General features: G+C 33.4%; 1 protein-coding gene across 5 annotated transcripts in view; it reads right to left on the bottom strand.

Moving 5' to 3' along the window:
* Window positions 1-23,883, bottom strand: part of LOC130442606 (gamma-aminobutyric acid receptor subunit beta) — a 103,009-nt gene that overhangs the window by 67,550 nt on the left and 11,576 nt on the right. For 3 of the 5 annotated variants that reach the window (XM_056776880.1, XM_056776878.1, XM_056776881.1), the window contains exon 2: window positions 17,630-17,733. In XM_056776880.1, coding sequence (XP_056632858.1) covers window positions 17,630-17,733 — 104 coding nt within the window. Of the gene's footprint in view, window positions 1-4,266; window positions 4,335-17,629; window positions 17,734-23,883 lie in introns of all 5 variants that reach the window. The other 2 variants (XM_056776879.1, XM_056776877.1) reach the window with 1 other exon arrangement.

The raw sequence follows: 23,883 nt of genomic DNA on the forward strand, positions 1-23,883 counted from the left end.
GAAGAAATCATTTCGCGGAAAAAACAAGGCTGAGAATTAGTGAAGAAGAAAAGATTTCAGCAAAAACTAAAAGGAACTACAATGATGAAAATAGAAGATTATGAGAAATTGAAGATAACGACCTGTATAAATATAAGAAGAAAAAAGAGTGGAATTATCGAATAAAGTAAACATTGTAAGTATAGAGAAGCCAAAACTGAACGGAGAAATAAAAGCAATCTAAAGAGACCAACAATAAATGGAATTTTAGATCAGAAAGAGTTTCTCTGCTGAATGCATTCCAGAATATAGATTGAATGATTTATTATGAGTGTGTCCTTGCTCTTAGTCTGGTGATGGTTTCGCGAGTCCCTGAAGATACATGTTTACTTAGTATAAGTTGGTGTATCTTCTCGGTAAACTAATATCAATTGACCTTATACTCAAAAACTAGTAATAACATAATTGAGCTCAAACAAAAGTGGGATCTGAAGTTTGAAATCAATAATTTGATTGAATAGAATACAACTAAGTGATTGTCCGATAGTTTTGTATAAAAATAGTCTGTTATTTATGTTCAATATAATAAATATTTAGATAGTTTGAAAGTAACGCTAGATTTTATGGAAAAGATAAAACTAGTGATACATTTTATTGATACAAACATTTGTTAATCCTCTTCCTTATACTATATCAAACCCTTCATACTTCATAGCTGGGCTGAGAACCATTACGCACATACCAAAGGCCAATGTCCTTCGAAAAACTAATCACAAATCTTTTATCCTCACAAGGGAATCAGTAAGTATTCTCCAAGTGTCTGATTTAACGCATACCAATGATTAAAGATGACACGGATCAGCATTATTTTCTCCCTGACATTCCAGCTGTATTCCAGATTGTTCGTGACGTTTATAGCAAGTAGATGGAGAAGTTGTTTGGTGAGAAAAACAGAAAGTCATTATTTTTCAAGACCATTACTGGATTTGTTGATTGAAATCTATTGCACGACTCACCCTTTGTTGCAGCCAACATCCACCAATTCTTGGAAGACTTTTTTGTATTCCAGCCTAGTCTCAGGCATTATATCTAAGGTTTGCTGGTTGAGAATAATTTAGAAAATGCTGTTATGTTCCCAAAGCGAGAAAAATTTATTTAAATTGGGGTATCCTCTAGCCAAGCTATGCATACGGGATCCGTTTGTGTACCCGGGGGCTCCGTTATTTAATATTGCGGGCTTAGAGTCGTCCTTTCACTGTTTGTTTTTACTAATGTGTCCCTTTCCAGATGCCATACACTATTTATAAAAAAATAATGAGTTGGGGTAGTTTAAGGGAACATTGACGAATAACAGGTGTGTGTATCTTAACAATATATCCCCCTGAGTAAAAAAATTTTCTAGTATTTCACTTAAATATGTATATATTGATTACAATCTCTTGTTTAAATTGGTAATTTAATATTTGGAACAACAGTAATTCAATTTTTGATGATAAAATAAATATTTATATATATATATATATATATATATATATATATATATATATATATATATATAACAAACTATTTTTATATTGACCTATAAGAAATTCAACGTAAACTAAAAACAGGCGTATTTGTAACATTGATAAGGCTATTTCTTTTTAATTGTTTAACGATGCCCCAGACCACCAAGCGCGCGAGTCCGCCTCTGTGCGTTAACTAACAGGAACTCAACTGTTGCTTTCATATACAGAAAAGTTGGTTTCGATATTTATTCATTTGAGCTAGAGCCTTGACTGGTTATTTAATGGATTCTAGCTGACTTAATTCATCATCGTAATTAATTTTTTTGAAGACCACAACCATCTTGCTCCGTTACGATCTAGGTAAAGACAACAAATGATGGTTTACGAGTGAAATATTTTGGCAGTAATGGCCTCATGATTCACAAATTTTTATTTCTCTATCAAAGTAGAAAGCGGTTTGTTCATATAAATTTTATAAATTGATGGTTTACCTTTTTTGTACTCCAATTTAGATTTACTGAATAAATTTTTTTTCCATCAGTTTGTTTAGTGTTTGACACAAATTCTAATGATTTGTACGTAGTTGTTTATAATTTAATTAAAGTGTTGCAAATGAAATTAGTTTCGAGTGTTTGTCGTTTATTTTAATACGAAATTTACCGAATTTGGAGTGGACGGACCATTTTTTTTATCAACTATTTGAGATGGAATAATCATTCTGAAATGAAATCTCTATTTTGAAACTTGAAAAATGTTCTATTGTATCGAATATACTTTCAAGCTATTATTTTTGAGAAAAGATGTCCAGTATATTCCACGTTATCATCAATTTCAAGCCAACAGACGTCTGCAATTGAAATGAATAGAAAATATCACATTTTTATATATTGTACGGGCAAGTTAAAAGAATTTAAATGATTTGAACATTTCTTATTTCATATCCGGGTGAAAAAACATCATTTTTGATGCTTAACATAAGTTATAATCCAATTTGTTAATGTTAATTTGGTACTGGAACTGTTTCGAAGACTTACATTCAGTTTTTTAATTAATAAGAATAGTTTTTATGCAAGTTACTTCTTATTGCTTTGTTTGTTTTTGTCTTAGTTATTAGAGTTATTAATATCCTAACATATTTTCATGTTTTAGTTCTTCAAAAACCTTTGAATCTTGATGACCAAACTACCATCTATTCATAACATCTTCTTAAATTTCAATTTTCCTTTTTGCCACAAGCTTCATCCACAATTTTCTTGTATAGCTTTCAAGCAGCTAATCATTGGCAAATAAGAGACTTTCTGTTACAATTTCAAGGATCCGTGAGTCGTTCTTTTCTGTAATATTTGGAAATACTTATAAATCTTGCTTCCGTTTATTTCCAAAGTGATTTTGACTTCAAGTTTTGATAATTGCAAATCACTAATAGGATTCTTCAAACTAGTTTCTTTTATTGAATCTTCCAAATCACTAGAAATAGATTTGACTTGATTTCATGACTGCTGGGGTCTCTCCATAACATTGGAGAACCAAATGGGATGTATAAACTTTTTCTTTGGTTTGCAATGGGATTTCTCTTTTCTAACAAAACCGATTGAAAATTCGTTGCATTTTCCACTAGACATTTTGATTAAATTTGAAACCAGAAATTGGAGATTGAGTGAGAAATGACGAATATTAAACTCAAATCATCGTATAGGTTAGTTGAAAAAATGATTTGATTGAAGAAGTGGCATGATAGAAAATTCTAGCTAACATTTTTAAGTCTGATTAGTATAGAAAAAGCTATAATATGTAAACTATAGTAATTATAACAATTTAAACTTGCTCTGCGCTCTGTAAATCTAGCAATCGATTCAATAAAACCTCGATAAGTATTCTAAATCGTCCTCTATCTATCTACGTATATAAGTGGAGTTGTAGCCATCCCGAATGTTCCTTATAATTACTTGTATTGGTTGTGATCTTTTGGATACCGAATTGAATGGAATATATTATGTTTCTAGAAATTTATTTGTAGCTGGAACTTTTTTTATTGTCCAATTTAATATTAATTGTCCACCCTATCTGAGTACCAGTTATTTATATACTTTAATTTATATCGAATTCGCTGTAGAAGAGTCTCCGGCTAGAATTGAATTGGATATAAAATTTAGCTGACAATTTCGGACTTTTATACACTGTAACATCTTTTTTCTTCCTTGAATCCATGATTCTATTATTATTTTTTGTTATTTTCATGTTTCTAAGAAACATTTTTTTAGTATTTACGAATTAGTTTTCACTAAATTTTCTTCAAAAATAAAATTTTCATCATCATATTTGCTGGTGACTCATCTTCAATTCTGATTAATAATTAAGATTCAAGACTCGAATTTAAAGTACTCGGACACTAAATTATGATAAATTTGTATATGTTTCATCCAACATGGATTTTCATGCTTCTAGAATTACTTAAAGTATTTGAATATAGTTCTAAACACCCCTATTTAGTGTACTATGAACTAGTTGAACTTTACATCAGAAAATAGCCACTTTAATAAATTTATTAATCGTTTTTTATAGATTTTCATACACTTTAATAAGTATAGATACCAACCATCTATCATAAAGCCACATAAAGTGTTTTGTTCATTCATATTTACAAATAGAATCAAATTAAAATCGGTTTTTTTCCGTCAGAAATTATCATCAAACCAACTTTTCTGTATAACCGTGATTGAAGTGCTCGAAATTGAGTTTTATCTCACAAATACTTTACATGTGTTGTATGAGTATCTACCATTTTGACTTCTGACAGAGAACTGATGCTCAAAACGTACATCGTGACTCCTACTACCACTGGAGGACCTAAAATCAACGTACTACCTCAACTTCTTCATAATATTTCTTTTTCCTCACTACCATCGTGTTGAAAAAAGAAAGTAAAGGATTATTTGAGAATCGAATAAACTTTGTTCACTGAAAAGTGTTATTTTTTTTAAAGTAATAATTCCCTAAGTTATGGCAGCCATAATCACTTCGTTAAACACGAAATGATTATTTGAAATCAAAGATTTGGTGTTACTAAAGACGTTTTCTTCGAAATAAGTACATAAATGAATATATCTAGTCAATTTTAGTCTTGGTATGTACTTCCAAGTGATTCTCTATGACATCTTTTTTGATTCGAGTCTAAACGCAGATGGATTGGATCAAAACAAATATGAAACACAATTTTTTTGTTTCAAGGGTGTGTACGCACATTAATTAATGAACACCCAGTCGGCTATCTTCCCTAATTTTTGATTTCCTTCCTTCCTAACCAAAAGTGGACCAAGTGTACCCCAAGGTGTCCACGGAAAGACATACAACAGGAAAGAAAAATAACTTGGGGAACTTCTGATCCAGATCTAACATTTCATATATTTGGCGGTTTCCAAAAGGACAAATGTATGCTGAAAAAGGACCACAAGAGGATTTTCAGACCTTTAGCGGGCGAAAACTAGTTGCCACTGAGACTTTTATGTTTTGATTTCTGATCCATTTGCTACTTCTTTATTTAGGTGCCGATTTCTTAATTTTTGGAATGCATTTTTTTCCTTAAGATTTTGAATTTTGAATCCCAATTTTCTGTGAGTCGCTTCAACTAAAGCTCTGACTTCTGACTTCCATTCAATCAAAGTCTCAAGACGCCGACAGATGTCGTAATTTGTTTTTCTGGCTATCTCTATTCTTACAAATTGATTAATCGTAAGATATATCTTGATTTTGTTCATAAAATTTTGTTACGTCGTTGATTTTCTTTTGAATTGTTCATACTTGAACCTACTTGAGACATTTGTCAATTCCCGAATTACGGAAAACTGTCTGTCTAAAACAAATATTTAACAAGCTTTGTCCAAGTATACGCGAATAAATTCTAATTGAGAAATATAGAATTCTGTTGCATATTTGTGTTGATCTAATTAATATGCTTCGAGTTGTTGTATGTATATTGTGGGAAAATGAAATTTCAATAATGAAAAACTCAGTATTTTTAAGACAATCGCTTCCAATTTAAGTATATGTATACCAAGTCATACCAAACGGTTGTTCGAGCGTACATCAATTCTTCTGAAGTCAATTTTGGAATAGGTATCGTGTGTTTTCAGTGGAATTGCATTTGAAGAACTATATTTCAAACTTCGGCACTTGTTGTTCACTTAATTTAATATCAATTTCGTTATATACAGGATGTATCGCATAAAAACCGATACAGAGCAGATGCGTATAGGTAAACTCAAAATATGACCTCGAAGTAGGCCCCAAAATTTCGAAAAAATAATACTTTTGCACCTCTTTTGAAAGTACCAAATTTTGTACACTCTACGAGATTATTAAGAGCATTGAGCGATGCTGTGTAGTAGGCGGATGAACCAATTAACAAAATTTTGTAAAATAAACAGTTGTGAAGTAATTAAGTTTTTCGAAATGCTGGGTCCTACTAAATCTCCACAGGAATGCAACATGGTATAGAGTTTAATTGCCCCTAAACGTTATATTTTAGGCTCCCCTATAGCCTCTACATTGTATTGGTTCTAATTCGGTACACCTTGTATATGAAATCCATTCAATTTTTCATCGATGAAAACTGTAATTAAAGAATTCTTGCTAGTGCAAAAAGCTTCAAATGCTGTGAAATAATGTAGGTGCATTGTTGATTCTACTTTGCTCCAAGCTAGACAAATTTTATTTTTTAAATATGTTTAAACATCGATTTTGAGTTCAAAAAATAAGAAAATATATTTATCTTTTATTTTAAAGATTGAAGAATATTTCAATCAATGAGTTTGATTTGTAATTTGATTGGAATGAAGCTGTAATTGTTTCAATTGCGAATCTAATTGAAATACCCGATGTCCCAATAAAAAAGCCTTGATAATTAGTACTAATTTTGTGAACAAGTAGGTAATTTCATTTTAAAGATAATGCGTTTACCATAATAATAATATAATAATAATAATAATATTATAATTAATATTAGAGGGTGTTGAAGATGTTATTTCGTTAGTGTCAACCGCAGGACACCAGAAACACCCTGTAGAATTAACTTCAACCTTTCATCGGACCCCTCGAGGGGCAGATCGTTTATTTGTCCATTTGGCGTAGAAATTCATGGAAAACTTCAAATTGAACTCAACGAAACGTGGGGAAAAAGTCAACTGGCAACAAAAAAACTTTCCAAACTCCCAAGGGAGGAATGAGAAAAGAAAATATAGACAAGAAGACTTTATATGGAAAATTATAGAGCTAAACAGTTAGAACAAGAAAACGATGCTTGTTTGCAGCGGCAGTATCATCATGCAGCTGCAATTCGACTAGATTATACTGAAAAGCGAAAAATAATTCTTGGCAAAGAATAAAATTATTGTCACTATTATGAAAGCGTGGAGGGTGCTTTCTAGGACATTTTTCAAGTTTGTTTGGGGATCAGACTCAGATCTATGGGTTACAAAACACAGTTAGCTAAAAAATATTATAGTGAAATCAATTTACTTCAATTTTTACTTTAAGTCAAGTGACTGACACACAGATGGCACTGTCATTGTCAAATGTCGTTTATGGAGTACCAGCTTTCGAAAGTAAAGCTACACCGATGATGGTGAACGTTCTGGTCGACCAATTGAGGTGGTTACTCCAGGAAACATCAAAAATATCCACGAATTTGTTATTTCTAATCGTAAATTGATATTGCTTGAGATATCTGAGGCCGTAAAGATATCAGAAGGCGGTGTATTTACAATTATACATGGTGGGTGCCGTGTTTTCTCACAGATGATTAAAAACAAACAACGTGTTGAGGATTCAGAACAGTGTTTGACCATGTTAACACGTCATAAATCATATTTTTTGCATCGATATGGATTACAATGGATAAATCGTGGATCCGGAAATAAAAAATCATCATCTGAGTGGACTGCAACCACGTTTGAAGGGTCCGAATGCACAACAGTCAGCTGGGAAGGCTATGGCTCCAGTATTTTGGGATGCGCATGTAATTTTCTTCATCGACTATCTCCGAAAGTTATTGGATCGTTTGAATGCACAAATTAAAGAAAAACGGTCTAGAAAAAACCACTGTTTCACCAACGATTCACAAGTCGATGGTAACGATGGTTAAATTGAACGAATTACACTCCGAATTGCTTCTTCATCCACCGTAAAGTCCAGATATAGCCTACAGTGATTACTGATTATTTTGGTAATCTTAAGAAAATGATCGCCGGTAAAAAATGCTGCTTAAATGAAGAGGCAACTTTGAGAAGTTAGAGAAGCGTTGGAATGTTTGTTTTGCTCTTGGAGAAGATAATATTGATGAATAAAATCGATTTTTAGCAAAAAATGATTTGTCTTAGTGATGGTATATTATTGAAGTTAAACAAGGAGGCAATCTCAAAAAAATCAATCATAGAATGAATCCAATGAACGACAAATTTCAAGACTTCCACCTTTTCTTAAATTCCAATTTCTTCGACAGAAACATCAATCATGAAGGGATTGATGCGGTATTCTAAAATTGGACGTAGAAAGATCTTTTCAATTAACAAAAAATGTATTTTGAAAGTGATATTCAATTTTTTTTTATATCTATTAGTACATACGTATAAATGTACAAAGTGTGCCTGAAAATTGACGACTGTCTTTTCCCAAATTGTTCCCAAAAGTTTGCTACGTCTCATTTTGATTTATAAGTCAATTACCAAAGTTTTCTATCTTTTAATCTCTATAATTATGTAAGGAATATATCAACGCTCAGTATATCTTTGTTCTATAGTTGTCAAGATAACTTATTTCCATGGGCCATTTAGCGGCGTTATTCTGAATGATTATTTCCGGGATCCTGAATAATTACTATACAGTAAAACGCTCCAGAAATTCGGAATTCAAAAATTATACACTTCAGAATTAGTTTCGTTTCAATTTAGGAATTAGTCACGATAAATAAGAGCAGTAAGGAAAAAGTTTCAAATATAAATTTTTTGAAAATGTGGTGGTCGGCTTTGGCGTTAAATTTTTGTTGGTCCACCAAAATTTTAAAAAAGAATATCTACAATGATAAATTTCCAATAAACATAATTTTAATATAAACATTTTTGAGATCTTCATAACTCGTTGATGAAATATGAAATATAAAAAGTATTGTGTACTAAAGAATCAACAATTATTATTAATATTGAGAAAGATACACTGTAAAAATTTTTTGCGAAACATATGATGACTAAAATTACTATCCAGTGTACGTGAATTCAAATTATAATACAATTTGAGTAATTTTTTCAAACAATTTAGAAAATTTACTCAGACTAGGTGTAATTTTTTAATACAAATCTTACTTGGAAAGTAATTATACTCAACTGTTTATTATTTTTCAATAACAATATTTGTAGATTAAAAAAATTGTTAGATTTTGATTTACTACGTTTTATAATAAAAAAAATTCTCATGAAAACATTTGATAGATGGCACTAGCTACGCCGTTTGAAATAATTATCGAATCTAAAATACTTAAGCATCTTATTTTCAAATAAATTTGGTAAGTTTCTGATTGAGTTTGTTGTAAAGTGGATGAAAACATAAATTTTGTTTTTCAAACTGAGCTTAAGTTAATTGAGTGATAAAGTTACAACACTGCAAGTAAATTTATTGAGTATTCTTATGATAAATCTTTAAAATTACGAAATTATGTAGTAAAATTCCTAATCAACCTTTCCAGTACCGCTTGGTAAATTTTAATTTAAATGTTTTGTCATTTCTTCGATCTGAATTATTGTTTGGTAAATTTACTAAATTGTTGTACGTTAAAACTTTTTGGTAAGAAACTTTTAACGGTGTATGATTGAAAATACAGAATGTCTAACAAGCTTTTTTATTTCAACATGTCTTAAGACAAGTTTTTCGCGAAGCAGTACTGCAACAAGAAAAATAAGTGGAATTGAAGGAAAAGACTCAGTGCTTGAACATCTGGAATGCATTCGTCGATTACCGGCCTCCCTTGTACCTTTTAAAGTTACCATTAAAAAGTATTAGCTAGGATATATGAAATTGAGCAGATCGTTGCCCTGTCGAAGATGATCGCCGAAAAATGGATTTATCCAAGCGATCTAAACAATCTAAGAAAGTTCAATCTACTTCAAAATTATTCCAGATAGTCGAGCAATCAATTCTGAAGTATATAAGAGACACTTAAAGTGGATGTATGGGATTTTATTGGAGAAATATTCAGGTTTAGTTAACGAAAAGCACTACAAGACAATTTTATATCATATACGGTGATTTAAGATGAAAGAACTTTGTTGTATTGAACTCCTACTACATCTAGGATTTAGTCAGATTACTATTCATCCAGATCCGTGGTAAATTTTCTGTCATGGAAGAAAATGGGATCCAAAAGAAATGTTGAAAATGCAGTGCTACAATTTTTTACATTTAAACTCATGCAATGGTTCAATCAAAGCCTCAAAGAGATTTCTGAACGTTTGTTTGCAAGCAATACAAAGATTGTGAGTCAAATGAAGTTTTTTTCTCTCAGATGTGACTAAAATTACAATTTATAACTATTATTAATTGAATCTAACATCAACCTACAAAAATTTTGATGAATATCAAGTAGACAAGAATATTTCTGGAATAATCCGGTTGAAGAACTCATTACATTTACTCCCTGATGCATTTAGAAATACTTTTCACTTCGGAATAAAATATATTTCTGTATATAAACGTATTTTTCATATTTGAATAGCTAATACATCTTAGAAGATCATTATCAGCCTTTTTAAAAACCCCCTGGTATCAAATCACACTTTCATCAACGATATTATATTTATATGAAACTGACACAGATGTACATTCCCAGTTCCATTAGAAACCTTCGTAAATAAATTACGTGCAATGGGGTTTGAGAATATAGAATACATTACTAGCTCAAAGATTTTAATGGAATTAACATTAAAAAAAATAGAATAATGATTAATGTCTATAGCAATAGTTATTTGTATGCCATCATCGTTGTTATTTATTAATTTAAACAAAACTTCGGATAAAACAATTTCCGAATATTAAAAATTTAAGGTTATGCAAACTGTCAACTGTCAACATTGAAGTGGGCAGAGTCACATTTAAGTAAGTTATAGTTGTCTACTCCAGAACGTTCCGAAAGTGTTTTGCAGTACGGAACTGTCACTTTCAATACATGGAACACTCAAAACGCGACTTTCGGTATGTAAATAAATACAGAACGAAACTGTCAACTGTCACATTTAAAGAAGCCAAACTTGTCTACTCCAGAGCGTCCCGAAAGTGTTTTGCAGTACGGAACTGTCACTTTCAATACATGGAACACTCAAAACGCAACTTTCGGTATATAAATAAATACAGAACGAAACTGTCAACCGTCACATTTAAAGAAGTCTAACTTGTCTACTCCAGAGCGTCCCGAAAGTGATTTGCAGTACGGAATTGTCACTTTCAATACATGGAACACTCAAAACGCGACTTTCGGTATGTAAATAAATATAGAACGAAACTGTCAACTGTCACATTTAAAGAAGCCAAACTTGTCTACTCCAGAGCGTCCCGAAAGTGTTTTGCAGTACGGAACTGTCACTTTCAATACATGGAACACTCAAAACGCAACTTTCGGTATATAAATAAATACAGAACGAAACTGTCAACCGTCACATTTAAAGAAGTCTAACTTGTCTACTCCAGAGCGTCCCGAAAGTGATTTGCAGTACGGAATTGTCACTTTCAATACATGGAACACTCAAAACGCGACTTTCGGTATGTAAATAAATACAGAACGAAACTGTCAACTGTCACATTTAAAGAAGCCAAACTTGTCTACTCCAGAGCGTCCCGAAAGTGATTTGCAGTACGGAACTATGACTTTCAATACATGGAACACTCAAAACGCGACTTTCGGTATGTAAATAAATACAGAACGAAACTGTCAACCGTCACATTTAAAGAAGTCAAACTTGTCTACTCCAGAGCGTCCCGAAAGTGATTTGCAGTACGGAACTGTCACTTTCAATACATGGAACACTCAAAACGCGACTTTCGGTATGTAAATAAATACAGAACGAAACTGTCAACTGTCACATTTAAAGAAGCCAAACTTGTCTACTCCAGAGCGTCCCGAAAGTGATTTGCAGTACGGAACTGTCACTTTCAATACATGGAACACTCAAAACGCGACTTTCGGTATGTAAATAAATACAGAACGAAACTGTCAACCGTCACATTTAAAGAAGTCAAACTTGTCTACTCCAGAGCGTCCCGAAAGTGTTTTGTAGTACGGAACTGTTACTTTCAATACATGGAACACTCAAAACGCAATTTTCGGTATATAAATAAATACAGAACGAAACTGTCAACCGTCACATTTAAAGAAGTCAAACTTGTCTACTCCAGAGCGTCCCGAAAGTGTTTTGTAGTACGGAACTGTTACTTTCAATACATGGAACACTCAAAACGCAATTTTCGGTATATAAATAAATACAGAACGAAACTGTCAACCGTCACATTTAAAGAAGTCAAACTTGTCTACTCCAGAGCGTCCCGAAAGTGTTTTGTAGTACGGAACTGTTACTTTCAATACATGGAACACTCAAAACGCAATTTTCGGTATATAAATAAATACAGAACGAAACTGTCAACCGTCACATTTAAAGAAGTCAAACTTGTCTACTCCAGAGCGTCCCGAAAGTGTTTTGTAGTACGGAACTGTTACTTTCAATACATGGAACACTCAAAACGCAATTTTCGGTATATAAATAAATACAGAACGAAACTGTCAACCGTCACATTTAAAGAAGCCAAACTTGTCTACTCCAGAGCGTCCCGAAAGTGATTTGCAGTACGGAACTGTCACTTTCAATACATGGAACACTCAAAACGCGACTTTCGGTATGTAAATAAATACAGAACGAAACTGTCAACCGTCACATTTAAAGAAGTCAAACTTGTCTACTCCAGAGCGTCCCGAAAGTGTTTTGTAGTACGGAACTGTTACTTTCAATACATGGAACACTCAAAACGCAATTTTCGGTATATAAATAAATACAGAACGAAACTGTCAACCGTCACATTTAAAGAAGTCAAACTTGTCTACTCCAGAGCGTCCCGAAAGTGTTTTGTAGTACGGAACTGTTACTTTCAATACATGGAACACTCAAAACGCAATTTTCGGTATATAAATAAATACAGAACGAAACTGTCAACCGTCACATTTAAAGAAGTCAAACTTGTCTACTCCAGAGCGTCCCGAAAGTGTTTTGCAGTACGGAACTGTCAGTTTCAATACATGGAACACTCAAAACGCAACTTTCGGTATATAAATAAATACAGAACGAAACTGTCAACTGTCAACAATTCCTGAAACTGTAATATAATCCGTTCCTGAAATATGGCCGACGACCAGTCCTAGATACCCACAAAAATATAAATATCATTTTAAATAATTTATAATTTACATAACATCTGTAAATATTTTCTACTTATATTTATAAGATAAGAATCGAAATAATATTTGGTGTCAGGAATTTTCCCTCATTATCATACCCTTTTTGGGTAATAAGGCTTAGTTTTGAAATAAATATTAAAGTTAAAAATTTTTTGTCAATACGAAGTCAACTAATTACTGCCCATAAAAATCAAATCAATTATAATTCATTCGATATGTGTGTTTGGATTTAATGTCTATAGCATGGAGCAAAGCGTGTGGTGTAGTTGTGCCATAAAAAGGTGGCTTTCAATAAAAAATGCTGCTCACCGCGAAAAACGATGTCTGCAAACTGATAGCGTGTTTCAACACCAAAACGGGAAGATATTATCACCCGCCGACAATTTCAATTTTATTTTTTCCACAACAACAACGTTCTCACGCTGTCTTGAATTAGTAAGGAAGTTCGGCCGGTTTCTTGTAACTATTTTGCGAAACTTTTTTCATTATAAAATATGAGTTTGGGGTTTTCGGATCGCAATATGAGGCATGTTACGATTTAAATAAAAACAGCTATTTTATTTCATTGATTTTCAGCTAAAATATACACTTATCTGGAAATAATTAATAAAAACATAAATTTTGAGACATGACCTCAGATTTACTAGTAAGAACTCCCCTGAAAACTGAAAAACCATGAATTGAAATTAATTTTCACCGACCAATATGTAAGTGCAATGGTTTTTCTAAATATGATTTATCTCTCATAATTATTTATCTATTACAATATTCCAAACAGTATCATACCATCAAATATTGAAATATCAGTAGTTAACGCCTTGATTGAACGTGTAATACATGACACTTTGCTGATGAGATCCAAGTAGATCGAAACCGACCAACGGATTATCAGTAATATCACAAGAACTTCGAAAATCCTCCTCCACAGTTGTCGGAAATATAGAACTGGATTTTCTTAAATATATTGAAACCTAAGTCTCTAAGAATACCTTCCAAGTGTTTGTTCGCATTCCCTTCAAAAAATTCTTTCAATGAAATTCTATCTATGCTTCATTATTACTAAACTGAAGGTCTGTCCAGCCTAACTTGACTTAGCAGGGCTGGAATCTCAGTTCTAAGCTAGGCGGATGATTTGGTAAGCATTAAGGCATAATCTCTATCAAGATGCAAAAGTTTCTGAATATGCAATGAAGAGCAACTCTCAATCAACCATGTCTCATTTGAAAGAAGAAGAAAAGCGCACCTACGTTTAGTGAAACTCAAATTCCAATGAAGTGAGGTATTTACAATTCATCCTGGTTCAAACATTTACTCAGATCCATTATCTAGATGAGGTAACCTCCAAAGTTACAGCGGTTATATGGACTTCAAGCTCTTAGGAAACACGTGTAGTCTTAAGCCCTAAATGTTATACTGGGCGTCATCAACATATGATCACTTATGCATCACTTGTTTGATGGTTGAAATCTGAACAAACAATCATTCAGAATGAACTGAAAAAAGCTCAATTGCTGATCGGTTTGGTATGAGGCATTTATGGGCGTCCACAAGCTAATCCAACCAGAAAATCAGACATTTTCAAATTGATAAAGGTAGAAAACAAACTAATGGACCAAACGCATAACATGATGGACACGAATGCAACTTCTTGATACCACTTGGAAAATCAGTCGCTATATTTAGAGAGCAGAAGTTTTTGGAAAGAAACGTCTTCAGAAAGCACATATACATTCTCTCTTGAAGGCCTTGAAGGCAATTCAGTGCCAAGCTAGAATGGGAGTGCAAACAAACTATCAGTGTGTACCAGGTAATGAGGTAGCAGACATACTTGCGAAAAAAAAAATGTAACGACTCCATGCATGGATCTAGACCTTTACTGTAGCCTCTTGAGACTACATATTGATTACGGACTAAACGCTGAAGAATCAGGCCTAAGAAAAAGATTCACAACCATATCGGACATTTTCGTGATGTTAGAAACAATGTATAAAGGGTGATAAGTCTGCTGACAGGTGAAATATCACTATGGGGATGGCCTAGCATCTAATTTGGTGGGCTTAGGAACCCATCATCGTTCGATTGTTATTTTTAGCATTATTGCACACGTATAGCAATAGTTGACTCTTAAAAAGCCCACCGGTACACAATTATAAGAAGGATTCAGTCTCTTAACTGATAGAGTTGAAAAAAATGAAGATGCAGAATGTGTTCTATGTTTGGAATATGATAATAAATCTAAAAAGGCGTAAATATATCTCTAACTATTTATACATTCCTTTAGAGAATTTGATTCAAAAAACCAACGCATCTTCTCGATTTTAGATGGTGAAAACATAAAATAATGATAAAAATGTTACTGGGAAGTTATTCAACTTGAAATTCAAGTCTTGAAAATTGAAATGAATGACTTCGTAAGGTAATTGAATAAATACGAATATAAAGTAGATTTGGACATTTTCTAATCCTTACAAGTCGAAATATCGTAAAATATTGGTCGAAATTAATCAATGTTAATTAACTAGATACAACTATTCGTCGTGATGATTTTTAAGAATGGATTTGTCAAATCTAAAAATTTTCCTGAATCATATAATTAATTAAAGTAATGTTTTCATTACAAGCTAATCTCTATAATATTCCAGTGACCCATATTCGGTCTCTTTATCATTGAAATGTTCAACTGTAGAGAATAACTGTAAACATATCATTTTTTCTTGTTAAATCCTTTCTCATTTCGAGGAAACGAAAGGCCCTTTTGAGTCTCCCGGCTTGACTATCTGATCAAAACGAGATACATAAAAACGACAAAGTGAGGCTGCCATACCTCCGGGGTGCACTAGCACAGAGAAAATCGGACAGTGGCGGATCCCATCTCTAGGAAACATTGATAATTGGGGTTTGATTCGTAAAAAAAATTCATAACACCAACCGTATTAATATTTAGAGATTCTGTTGGAACAAAAGGCAACATTGTCATTAAATTTAATAGAAATATGTATTTAAAGCTAACGCGCCCTCCATCCAAATATTTGGAAATGGGAAGGGACAATGTTTGTTTAGTGGGAATCAAAATTCTGAGCTATGCCAATGATATATGCTGAAAATCTTCAGAAATTATTGAATACCTTCAAGTTCATGGGAAAAGACTGATGCAAATTACAACTGGATCATAAAATACGACAAAGAATGAAATTCAATCACCTTGGATTTGACATAACCAGTTATGGAGACGTAGATGACGAGGTAAGCTACAACAAATGAGGTCGCGGGATGTAGAACGTAGTATGAAGGAACAAATACCTAAGACAAGAAACAAAGATACGAATTTAGGAGCATTAGAAACGAAACAGTTATTGGATAGTACATAAATAACAAATTCGGATATCGGAAAAATCACTACTAGACCGAGAAAGAAAGAAAGAAAAATGTCAGAAGATTATGTGACGTAAATAACATCAACGAATGGGTATCACGGAGAATGGATGGTAGAGGTCAACCACGAAAACCGTGGAGTTATAACCTAGATCCAAGATGAGGAAAGATATCAAAGAAGGAACAGGTAGAAAAAAGAAGACCTGGAAAGTTAAGTTCCTGAAATTCGGATAGAAGAATTGGTTTTATTGTTTTCTATTCAATACTTGCTACGAATCTTGTAATTAGCAAGAGAGAAAAAACTTATTCGGGGTATTAGTTTTTTTCTATGATGCTTTTTATCGAAATATGGATGTCATTACGAAAAGTTCTCACTGAGCCAACCCCAATTACTCTTAGCTTTTTCACTTAAAAGTTAAACTGAATAAGATGCTTAATAATATATATATAATGACGAATCAATAATTCAAAATGTCCATTGAATGAGAAAAAAATAAAATGATGACTTTAAAGTTGAATCCGAAGCTCGTAATACTGAATGTTATCCAAACGTTTCTTGTAACAAAATTAGAATCGAAAACATAATTAATAATCTCCAATTATAGATTTCTATTTGAGCCGATCCGCTACTGTCCTCGAGTAAATTCGATTCCCGTGAATACCGACGACTAGGTGACGATGATAAAATTTCAAGAATCGTGGGCGGCTGTGAGAGAAGCCCAGTTCAGTCAACGACGACACGATTCAAAGTGAACCGTTAGACGAAGACGACGAATCGAATTAACGGAAGCGCTGCTGGTGGTCTGGAGCGAAACAGAAATAGCACTCGTTGCCTAGCAACCTATCCCGAGCATCGATTTGACCCCGCCAGTCTCCCGATCACCACGCGTTCTCGACGACGCTGGTAATAACGTTGCCACGTTTGAGAAAAGTTGGGAGACAGTTATTGTATGATTATTGTGACACTTTGTACTTCATATTTAGGAGGATATCGTTTACTTTTGATTTTAGATAGTGAATCGTCCGTAAATATGATGTTTTATAAACGAAAACTCGTGTGGATGAGTAGTTAAAATGTTGTACTTCTCCAGCCATGGCCAATGGCATGAATCATTTTTCCCTTTTCGATTTTCATCTTTTTCTTTGTCTCTCTAGTGAACGCGGCTCTAGGTCTCTCTATTTTTTCAATATTTCTCAAATTTGGCATCGGTATTGGTGATCAGGAGACGGTTTTATATATGGGAATAAAATCGAAAACAAAATATAAAACCGTGCAATAGCCACTCACCTCCGTAATTCGGTCTTACTCTTTTATCGTAGCTTACACTGAAGGAGTCCAAAATAGCTGAAACGTTGACGTCTCCTAAGTAACTTCCTCCAGCACCTGGCGATCTGGAAAGAAAAAGAAAGTTTTGAAGCTACTTTACATGTCCAAAAATCGTCATGCATATTCGGAATTTTATTAATGGATAGGAAAGGTTTAAACCTGATGTGAAAATTCATAGTTTCTATGTAAAAATCATTGACCAACGCCGTCCTAAATAGATCAGGAATATCAGGGTAATGAGGGTCATTGCGAATGCGAAAACAATGGGAAAAATATTTTTGATATTAAACATACATTTTATTTTGTCACACACCTCAACGTCTCATTCAGAGCAACATGTTATCTACATTCAGTTTAGTGCATAATGTCATCAAATGGTAAAGAAAATGTTGTGGTGGTACGTACAAATAGACGAAACTCTAGAAAATATAAAAGAAATTGATAGGTGCATCCCTTCATTGCAGGAAACTAAAAAATAAAACGTTTGATGCTGCTAACAAACTCGACAAACATCCAGTAGATTACCAGGTCTCGAAAAGCCGTTTCCCAAGCTGTTGAAAAAGATACAAATTCCTGGAAAGTGGGGAAATAAGAATAGCGTTCACTTTTTGGCTTTTGCTGCCCGAGTCGCCTCTTCTCCAACATTTTTATAATTGGAAACATTTGGTAATACCATCGGAAGGAAGTAGTTTGTAGGTTTAATTTACTTCATGGCAATTACCATAACGCGGTCTTATATTAACATTGTGATATGATTTTAAGATGATTCAACAACTAAATTTACTAAACTGTGTCTTCCTCAACAGCATTTTTAGATTTCTTATACATCTGGACATTTATCCACGCACGTTCCGACAATCTTACTTCATCAAATCGAAGAGTTTAATCTTCTTGAGTCTGTGGTGATAAGAACCTCAATATCGGATTAATAATGAAGTCGTAGGTCATGATTCGTGGTGAATTTTATTATAATTTGGTCAACAGTATACATATCTAGAGGTTATTGTTTGAAATATACCACGATATACAGACGATTCGCAGAAACGTTTTTTTCATATTTCATTTGAAGTTCTTCCGCTTTTTTTTTTTAATTATTAACTTTCCAATGAAGCTTAGCATCGAGAGTTACATTAACTATTTCTCTGTACGATTATGGTCCCAGAAAGGGAACACAAAAATTTTCAACGTAATCTCTTTTTAGTTCCAGAGGTGTTCAATAAGTTCGATGGCAATTAATAATAATAGATTGGTGAGCTAGTGAATTGTCTTTATGAAAAAAACACTTTCTTCTTCGCTCAAACGTTGCAATAAGTTCTCATAATACTCGCCGTTGATAGTTTTTCCTTTTTTTAGGTAATCAATGAAAATTATCCCACGCGCATCCCAAAAAAACCGACGCCATAACCTTTGTCTTCTTTGGAGCCGGTTCTCCTTTCTCAGTCTATTGTTTTGATTTGTCTTTTGTTTCGGGTATGAAGTGGACGCTGAAACACTCGAAGGAAACATCTTCAAGACGCTATTTTAGTTCAATTGTGAGCAAACGCCGAACCCAAACGACAATGACGGACAGCGTGCCGGCGCGCTCGTTTCCCTTCACTTTACAACTCGACACCAAACTATCCGTTACATACAAAGGACTCAGCTTTGTACTCCCGTGATACTCGAAGAAACAGTGTATAATACGTCGTTTACCATTTGTATTGAGAAACCTTTAGCTATGATGTGACATCTCATGAGAACAAACCAGGGCACTGGCTCAAAATATAGAGCTATTGTCCTTTTACAGCTTGCAGAAGATAACATGATGATATGGAGCATGTCTTTGTTGAATTCAAGTCCAAATATGCGATGTACCGCACTTTTTGAAATGCTTACAACGTCTGAGAGCTCGCGCACTTTCAATCGACGATCATCCAGTACCGCTTTGTGGATTCTCTTCAACATTTTTGGAGTTCTCGCCTCATTTGGTCGACCAATATTATACATGTTTACAAACCCACTGAAATACTAAACAACAAGTCGTATCTAAATTTGAGATATATGCTGTATAAATTGTGTACTTTCCAATACAGTGGAATTTTTCAAGTAACTACCACCATCTCTAGGTCAAACCAGATACCTCTGAGACCATCTTCGTATTTGTGAATGGCAATACTTTTTTATGCTGGTGAAGTTTACGTGTATACATTTTGAATCATCTATCTTAATCTTCAATCCTCCATTTGCCTATTTTATTAATTAATGTAGTTGATTGGCCGCTTCTTCATGGCTATTTCTAACAGCTTGTATAGCTGCTGTTTTTATGTACGGAATTCGTTTTTCATTTGTTTTAGATGCGTTAGGTAGGTGAAGTTCGCATGTGAAGATTTTTAATTTTTTATTTAAATCCTCCACTATCTATATTGGTAAGTCTTGTTTTTCTCATTGCTATTTTAATGTTGAGAAAAAGATCAAGAATAAAATTAAAACAACAAAAAAATACTTTGTTATCTTTAGAAACAACTCCATCTACATTTATATATTATAATAATAGACCACGGAATGAATCGTTTTCATCCCATTGATATCAAAGCTGGTTATTAATTCGATTATCCTTATTCGTACGTGTCGGACAAATTATAAAGATAACCTAATTTGCCTTTTCTATCTGACTCGCTTTCTATTTGAGCTGTTGGATGAAATTATTTTTAATAGAATGCGGGGGCGTAGGATATGTAAAGAATACAGGTACGGTGTAAGGGATGATACAAAATTTAGATCGGTTTAGTTTACACTACATCTGTTGCCTAAGAAATTTTAACTATTAATAGGCTAGTTTCCAAAATATAATTGCCGTGGTGCATTCCATATAGCTTGGGGTTTTCAATTTTGATCACTCTGCTATGGGAAAGCTTTCGATGAGATAAAATCGTGTGATAAGTTGAGAGAAGTATTCGACACCACAGATGAATCAGTAGCCAAAAACATAACTTTCTTGGAGTGAAAATTAATGATAAATATCATTGGGATTTGTTGGATATTTAAAAAAAGCGACCATTCAATATGGACAGCGTGCCGGCGCGCTCTTCAATTGATTACTCACTGACGGTGCGCGTGCCGGCACGCTCTCCGTTACAACCAAAGGATTCAGCTTTGTACTCCCGTGATTCTCGAAGAAACAGTTTATAATACGTCGTTTACCTTTTGTATTGAGAAATTCTGATCCTGACATCTCATGAGAACACACCAGGGCACTGGCTCAAAATACGAAGCTTGCAAAAGAGCACATGATGATACAGAGCGCGTCTTTTTTGAATTCATTAGATTTGAGATATACCGACTTAATATGAAAGACACGCTGCATCAAGACATCACTCCTGAGACCTTGGTTGGGGCGAAGCTTAGATCTGAAGACAAATGGAATGCAATGACATGCTTCCACACAAATTTTCTTCTGGTCCTGCAACGCGGAGTAGGATGACACACAGTGCGAGATGTAAACAGCAAAGATTGTGGGACGAAGAGGAGTATTTAAAAAGAAAGAGCAAGTCAGATTAAGTCTTGCTGGAAGGCGAATATCACAGACTAACAAGAGACAAGAATATAATGGATTTTAGTGCTTGCGAGTTGCATATTTCTATCAATACTGGTGGGAAGTGTAGACAGGTCGAGCATTACCCTCCAATTCAAAGAAAAGACCTTCTAGGGTTATTATAACCGTTTTGTTGCATCGTTGTGTTTATTAAAGGTATCAAATCAATTTTTTGGTTTGGTTTCTTGCTACTAAGAATGGTCTAACCAAGCCAAGAAGCAATTCTAATATCGTAATGTTGGATAACGTACAAGATTCATTATATGCAATTTGTAAACAACTCCTGACTGTCTGGCGTAAAATTTTTATATTCTATTATTGAAATTGATTCCGTAATTACTTCCGTTAATGTTAGTAGAGAAGCAAGAAGTTAAACTAAAGCTTTAAGAAAACGAAACTTCATATTCACAAGCTACCCAATATATGTCAAAAACTACGATAAAATCACGTTTTTTCTCTCTATTATACTCATTCTCGCAAGAAAAATAAGGATCGGAAAATATAACGACCGTTATTTGAGAAAATCCGAATAGCGTGTGGCTTACGAGGTGGAAAACCCATTAAAATACTGAGCTTAAGAATCTCCACACGTTAACATTCGTGTATTGGATAGATCGTTACTGTGCTTTAATGAAAACGAAGGGTGAAAAACATCAACGCGACTTTGTTCCTATCATAAATCTCGAAATTTTTGTAGAATTTTTTTTATTTTTTACTGGGATTTCATATCTTGAGCTTCTCTCATTTCTGGATGGGTTCGAAAAGGATAATATGAAGAACTTATATGTTACGAGTTTTAGAAGAATTCCACTTCTTGTATCTTCAAAAATAAGCAGAAATAAGTATATACGAGGGTTTTTTGAAAAGTTTCCATCGTAAATAAGAAACAACATACTTTTTTTCATAATAAAACAACCAAATTGATTGTATATGAATTCTGATCTTCATGTACTTATTTAATATACAAAATTCCCTAAAAAAAAAAAACCAAAACAATTACCAAAATATCACAAAAGTTTATCTTCCAAATCGGATTCGATCTCTTTACAATTCTAGAGCACGTCTCAAACTAAACGACTATACTTCCTAGAATCAATCTACTCCTATCAACTCCACCTAACTCATAACAACTTCCAGTGAAGAATAGTGACCTTAATACTCCGAGTTGCCGTTTTCGGAATCAGTTTCGTATCGGCCCATCTGGACAATAATGTTTCCTGAAAAATTATTGTAGTTGACGTGATAGAAAAGTATAATTTACAATTTCTCAGATTTGTAATGCGACGTTGTGTCTAGTAAACCAGTAATTTACGAGGTACATCCTAAAATATAATGTACATATTTAGAAGGCAAATTTCAACATGGAATTTATAACATTCTGTACCTGGTGGGTAACTAAAAATGGTCTCAGGTTTTTTGTAAACTTGGTGCTATTAGAAAGAGCTTTTGTATGTATTTATGTGAATATAAAATACCTGTCGTATTATTTCAATCCCATTATGTCTTGTCGTAGGTCAATTGGTAGAACCAGATCTTTCATTCGGTCTCACAAATAAAAATCTATGCAAGTTAGGTGATTAACCAAATAAATAAACTTCCTAAGTACCTATCAGCGTATGGTTGATCTACAAAATGCCGAAATTATATGAAATAATGTTCAGGGTAATCAGGTAGACGTTTGAAGAAGAATTTTCGCCGTTTACAAATTACTTGAAATATCTCGAGACAGAAAAAACATATAAACACGCAATTTTCGTTATTTTAATGTTAATTTAGTTTACTTTCGGAAGATCTACTTGAAATTTCATGTTTCAATTGAAATTTAACAGAAGAAAACACAAAATCTAAAATATATGAAACAACGCCCTCTAACATTTACTTTGTTGATTAAATTCTTTGGAATTTATATATTTTGTATTGCTGGACAAAAGCACTTTCGAACAATATCAAGTTTATAAAAATCGGCTATGCAGAACCGGACTTACCACGTTTTATTGGAAGCGGTTGACTAAAACGAAAAATGCGCAGAATTCGATTATCATTCATAAAATGCCACTGAAAATAATTTCCACGTATTACTCTGGGCCAGTTTTTTATATTTATTTTCATGAAACTTTTATACAATCCGTTTCTGAGATATGGTCGACGCCCTCTCTTAATTGCTTACCTGGCATATTGATTAATAATTATACCCATTCTTTTTATGGTGTCTAATAAACTCCTGGACAAAATTAACGAACCACCACAAATATTTACAATATAAACACAAAATAATACTAAGTTACATTGAAATAATATTGAATACCTGCAAATTTGTAGATAACATAACCTCAATTTGCTTTATTTTTCTTAGAAACAGGGAGACTATGACTTCGAATACTCTTTTTGAGATAGCCCCATAGTTCTATAGGACTCACATCCGGACTGTTAGGTGGCCACTCTAATAAGGGATATTGACATCATGTTTTCAATATCACGTCGAAGCAAATTCCTCCCCAAAACATTTTAGAACCACCACCAAAAGGCACTTTGGGAGAGATAATACAGCTGGCAAACCTTTCTCCTTGTCTTAGCCGGCTAATTTTAGTTTCATCGGAGGAATAGAACCCGATTCCAATAATTGATCGTCCAATATTCCGATGTA

Source organism: Diorhabda sublineata, chromosome 4 (assembly GCF_026230105.1).
Source record: "Diorhabda sublineata isolate icDioSubl1.1 chromosome 4, icDioSubl1.1, whole genome shotgun sequence".
Lineage (NCBI taxonomy): Eukaryota > Metazoa > Arthropoda > Insecta > Coleoptera > Chrysomelidae > Diorhabda > Diorhabda sublineata.